The sequence below is a fragment of the Vombatus ursinus genome, unplaced genomic scaffold (genome assembly GCF_900497805.2).
Source record: "Vombatus ursinus unplaced genomic scaffold, bare-nosed wombat genome assembly UNPS02014832.1, whole genome shotgun sequence".
NCBI lineage: Eukaryota > Metazoa > Chordata > Mammalia > Diprotodontia > Vombatidae > Vombatus > Vombatus ursinus.
In genome coordinates this window covers 63,178,224-63,183,697 of record NW_020954610.1, presented here as the reverse complement: position 1 = coordinate 63,183,697, position 5,474 = coordinate 63,178,224, and the positions used below count along the sequence as shown (strand labels likewise).

Sequence of the window (5,474 nt, the reverse complement as noted above, 5' to 3'; positions counted from 1 at the left end):
TCCTGTGTTCGTGTTTCAAAATTTTTACTCAGTACTGGTCTTTTCATCAGGAGTGCTTAGAAGTTTTTTATTCCATTAAAGATCCATTTTTTTTTCATCTGTGGGATTATGTTCAGTTTTGCTGGTTGAGTTATTGTTAGTCGTAAGCCTATATTCTTTGCTTTCTAGAATATCCATGTTACAAACTCTCTGTCCTTTATTGCAGTGGTAGCTGGACTGCACATGATTCTGACTGTGACTCCTTAGTATATTTTGGTTATAATGTTCCTGGTAGTTTTCATTTTGGAGTTTCTTTTAGGAAGCAAGTGGTAGATTCTTTCTATTTCTATTTTGCCATTTCATTTTAAGAGATTTGGGCAGTTTTCCTTTATGGTTTCTTGAAATATGCTGTCTAGAATTTTTTTTTAGTCATGACTTACTTAAATTATCTCTTCTCAATCTGTTTTCTCTCAGGCTACTTATTTTGTTTATGAGATACCTTACATTTTCATCTATTTTTTTCAGTCTTTTGACCGTGCTTTAATATTTCTTCTCACTTAAAGCAATTAACTTCTGTTTGCTCCATTCTACTTTTCAGGATGTTTATTGATTGGGTAAGGTTTTGTCTCTTGTGGGAATTGTAGGAGTTGAATGAACTACATTAACTCTATCTCATGACTTAATTCTGGATCTAGCTTAATTCACTTTCTATTTAGCCATGGCTGTAGTCCAATTTCTGTCTTGAGAGAAAACTATTCAATTATGGGAGTTGTGAGAAAACTTTATTGCATTGTTTGAATCTAGCCCTGCATGGCTGGCAAGCTGGACCACCTCTACCTGTTGCTTAGAGACCCTTAACTAAGGTTCTAGGTTATGCTGATCAGAAACCTAGTCTGATCCAAAGACTGATGCTGGGAGTTTTCTCACAATTATACATCTTAAGCAAACCATATATCTTACCGGAAAACTGGCCCCTTATTGTCAATCAGTTATTGTTTCCACATTCCTTTGACTGAATACTGACACTTGGGGCGAGTGGGACGCCTCTTTTTCTGATTTCAGGGAATTGTACCTGCTTACTGTCTCTCTCCCAATTCTCAAAATTCATACATCCCCCTCCCAACTCAGAAAGCCCTTAATCTTTCCTCCAATAAGAAATCAGATTACCCAACCTTATATTCTGGTTTCTACCCTGTTTTCTTTTAATTAGTCTTATTTGATTAATTGTTTTTAATGCATAAAAATCTGTCTCCCCTGTATTTGGGGTCTAGATTTAAGCTGAGAAAGGCCTGGACCCCATTTGTTATGCATTTGGCATGCATTGTTTAGCAAACTGATATGCTCAGAAGCTTGAACCTTTGTTTCCTCAGTCATTTCAGATTTTACAATAACATTTGTGCTAAGATTTAATTTTGTTTCCAATTCTTTTTTCCATAGATCTCATTTCTTTTCCACCCCTCCTCCACCCAGCACTTTCATTTCACTTACATTTTAAACTCTTCAAAATTCTTGCTTCATCTCTTCTAGGAATTCTAGTTGAACTTGTGTTCAAGTTGTGTTTTCCTTTGAGGCTTTGCTTGTAGATGTTTTGGAGTCATTCTTTTCTTTTGGGTTAGTGACCTTATCACTACAATAGCTTTTTATGGTGGATTCTTTCTGCCCATTTTCTGACTTCAGACTTTATGTTAGCGTCAGGCTCTGTGCACTTCTGAAGGGAATGTCAAGGTGGGTCCTGCTGCTTTCTTTGGGTACTGGGTGTTATGTTATTCCAGAACCTCAAGGACAGCTTAGGATGGGGATCTGCATGCTTTCAGTGCTCCCAGAGTGGCTTGGTTCAGGGAAAAGTCTAACTTCTGCCCTACTAATCTAGGCTCTGTAAGTTCCTGATCTGAATTAGGGTCTGAGCAATACATTTGTGTGATTGCTCCAGTTAGAGTTCCAGTAGACTGCCGCTGGAGACAGCTGGAAAGCTCTGCTGGTTCAGTGACAGATTTGCAGACTTCGGTTTGGTCTGGGATTTCTGCTCTAGTCAATTTACTGCATGATTCAAATTGGGCTGGAGGCTGAAACTGAGAACCCATTCTTCCCCTGTGGCCAGAAAAGAGATGCTGCTTGCTTCACAGGCTAAGGCTCAAGATCCCTCCTCAGCCTGGAATGCTACCCCTGGGCACAGATCCCCTCCTCAGTGATAAAGCTGCCATATCTATTGCTGCATCCTGCACAATGTTGGAGCCCCTCTTTGGAGGATTTGGATCCTCTTCTCGCTCTGGTGCACAGCTCAGTGCTTTTGTTCCTGGCTAGATTCCCATTCCCAGCGTCTATAGATTTCTCTGTCTGGCAACCATGTGGATTTGGATTATAAAAATGACTCAACATGATTTTTTCCATAGATTTCCTGATCAGGACTCAATCTAGTGCATCTTCTTGATCTGTTTGGAGGTATTGTGAGGGGGAGTTCAGCTGTACGTCTTACTTCTCCCTTGGTAACTTCTCAGTAATATTTCCTTTTTTTTTTTTCCTTCATTCTCCCACCCAGGGACATTAGAATTTCATTCATATCTACAGAAAAAAAAAAAAAACATGAAGGGGTCCTCAGATTGTATGCAAACATCTAGGCAAAAGGATATCTAACAAGCTTTATTTCATCTAACACTCATACATAAGCCTATAGAGAGTAAAAATAATTCTTATTCTCACCCAGGAGAGTCCTATCTCTCTCAGGGCTCCTATATTACTTGCCTCTGGACTTACAGTACTACTTTGGGTGCTGCCCTTACCAATGGGAAATCACCTGGGGTTTTTCAAGAATCAAGCAGCCTGTCTCTCCAGTAAACCCCACCAAGGACCTATATAGGCCCCAAGATTTCTAGTGACATCCCCAGAAAAGTTCAAATTTTAACTCCTTTTATAGTAAGATATTGAGATACTAAGTGAACTTCATCATCATGGTAAATATCATCTACTGATACTCAAAAGTAGACCATTTCTCACCTTGCTAAAGGTTTCATTAATGAGATAACAAAGGGTTGCCATCCATGTTAACCTTATTAATAAGGAATTAACATGAGTCCAGTGGACTGAAGTCAGATCACACCACCCACCTTCTGCCATCGAGGTGAACTTAAAATTCAAAATGAAAAATTCATATTTAGACAAGGTCATTGTGGGAATTTATTTTGCTGAACTATCTATACTTAATGTGAGAATTTGAAAAACTTATTCCATGGTGGGGGAGTGGTAGTAGTTGCAGGAGAGATAATAAATGCTTGCAACATTTTTTAAATAAATTAAAACAGCACGTTAATCTTGTCAAAGGAATCTCACACACTTTAAGAACAGTAGAGAAATTCTAGAGACCCTTATCAGGTATTCTCCTACACATACCCTCTACATTTGGAAAGTGTGTGGGGAGTTGAAGTATGTTCTTAATCTGGGCTTTGGAATCCATGGATAGCTTTCAAGCGATCTGTGAATTTGCATTGGAAAAAAGGTTACATCCTAATTTTCACTAACCCTTATCTGAAACTTAGCATGTCCTTCTTATAAATTTTTTAAAAACCTTCTTCTGAGAAGGGAGTCCATGGACTTTAGCAGACTATCAAAGGGGCCCATGACTTAAAAAAGGTCAAAAATTCTTGTTCTAGATGATTTCTAAGGCATCTTCCAATTCTAAGTTCCATAATTCTATCCGTGTTTGATTTATTTCGTATGTATGTATTTTGTATGTTCTCTAAAAGTTGGGACCATATCTCATTTGAACTTTTTCTTCCCAGCATCTAGCCTAATAAAATCCATGCAAAGTGCCTGATTAAACATTGTTTGAATTGTAATAAAACTTCAACGATTTTCCCACAGAATTTCTGCACTAACCCCAAACCCATTAGTCTAGATTTCTGTCTTTGGAATAGGCATTTTTATCATGGATCTTCTTTGGCATTTTAGTAAAACTTAGGGACTCAATCTCAGAATGATGTTTTTAAATAATTGGAGGAAATGCTAAATTTCAGTTAGCTGTCAGTGAAAATAAGGATGTAGTTTTTTTTCCCCCATCCAAGTTTACAGACCCTCGAAATCTTTCCACAAACCCCTGGGGGGATATCTGTGGACCCCAGATTAAGCACCTTTGTGAATCTAGAGTCTGGCCCAGGTTTCTCTTTTCATCTTGCCTTGTGTGCCCCTCAGCTCAAACTCTTTGTTTTAGCCAGAATGCACTCTCTCAACCCAGAACACAGCATACTCATTTCTTTCTAAAAAAAAAAAAAATTGATAAATTTTGATTTAGCACATCACAAAACGTCAGCAAACTCCCTAATTAGATTCCTCTCCTATACTGTACAATTCTAAAAAGAGTTTAGTAAAACAACCGAAGTGATTGCTATGAAGAACACATATGACCTTATACTTTAATTTTCCACTGATTAAAGGGAAGGATTGGGCATGTTTAATAAGTTAGACCCACCATTACTCAGTCTTCCTGTCTTCTTTCATGCTATTCTCTTCACTGAGAATACCATTCTTTCTGCAGTTACTTCTCCTACTCTCTTATTCATGGAGCCTCCTTGGTAGGATGGTACCTGGCTGGGTCAGTCACACTTCATGGTCTCAGGGCTCCTTGCTTTACTTACCACAATACTGGAAACCCATGAACTTTTCTGAAAAACCTTCTTAGGTCTTTATCCATTTTTCTCCTTCTCTGATTTCCTACTCCATCTTGTGTCTTTATACTATCCACTGTTCAAAGAAGCATAACTCATTTGTTCAATCATGCAATCAAAGCATTTATTAAGCACCTACTATATGCTCCTGTGTTGGGCAACTGAGCAAACACCTTTAAACCAAACCAGGAGAAAGTGGTTTTCCCCATTCAGGTGTATGTTTGGAGGATGGGTTGTGGAAGACTTCATATCCACATTTCACCCCTCATGCTGGTGTCTGGCAGGGATGGCATTCATGCTGGCTTAGAGTCATCCTCAGATAATCCCTATTAGGTAGGGGAGGGGTATCAGTTGTTATACAGTTGTTTTTCATTCGTGTTCGACTCTTCTTGATCTCATTTGGGGTTTTGTTGGCAAAGATATTGGTGTGGTTTGCCATTTCTTTCTCCAGCTCATTTTATAGATGAAGAAACTGAGACCAACAGTGTTAAGTGATTTGTCCAGGGTCACAGAGCTAGTAAATATCTGAGGCTGGATTTGATCTCAGGAAGATGAGTCTTCCTGAATCTAGGCCCAGCACTCTATCCAATGAACCACCTAACTGCCTGAGAGGGCTCTCATTATGAGCCCATTTGAGGAAAGTGGGGCTCAAGCCTGTTCAAGAATCAGTCATACACATATAAGTGAACCAAAGACGGCAGAACAAGAAAAACAGCAAGATGTGGTCAGTGGAAACTAAACTGAGAGTCAGGATACCTGGATTTTAGTCTCAACTGGGCTACTAAGGCTTGGGTAGGATCTAGGACAAGTCACTACAATTATCTGAGACTGTTTCTTTTC

At 38.9% G+C, this 5,474-nt stretch overlaps 1 protein-coding gene across 1 annotated transcript in view; it reads right to left on the bottom strand.

Annotated features, from left to right (window-relative positions):
• Window positions 1-384: 384 nt before the first annotated feature.
• Window positions 385-5,474, bottom strand: part of SIGMAR1 (sigma non-opioid intracellular receptor 1) — a 17,063-nt gene continuing 11,973 nt past the window's right edge. Inside the window, exon 4 of the mRNA XM_027839499.1 lies at window positions 385-2,538. Coding sequence (XP_027695300.1) covers window positions 2,471-2,538 — 68 coding nt within the window. The 3' untranslated portion in view covers window positions 385-2,470. The remainder of the gene's footprint in view (window positions 2,539-5,474) is intronic.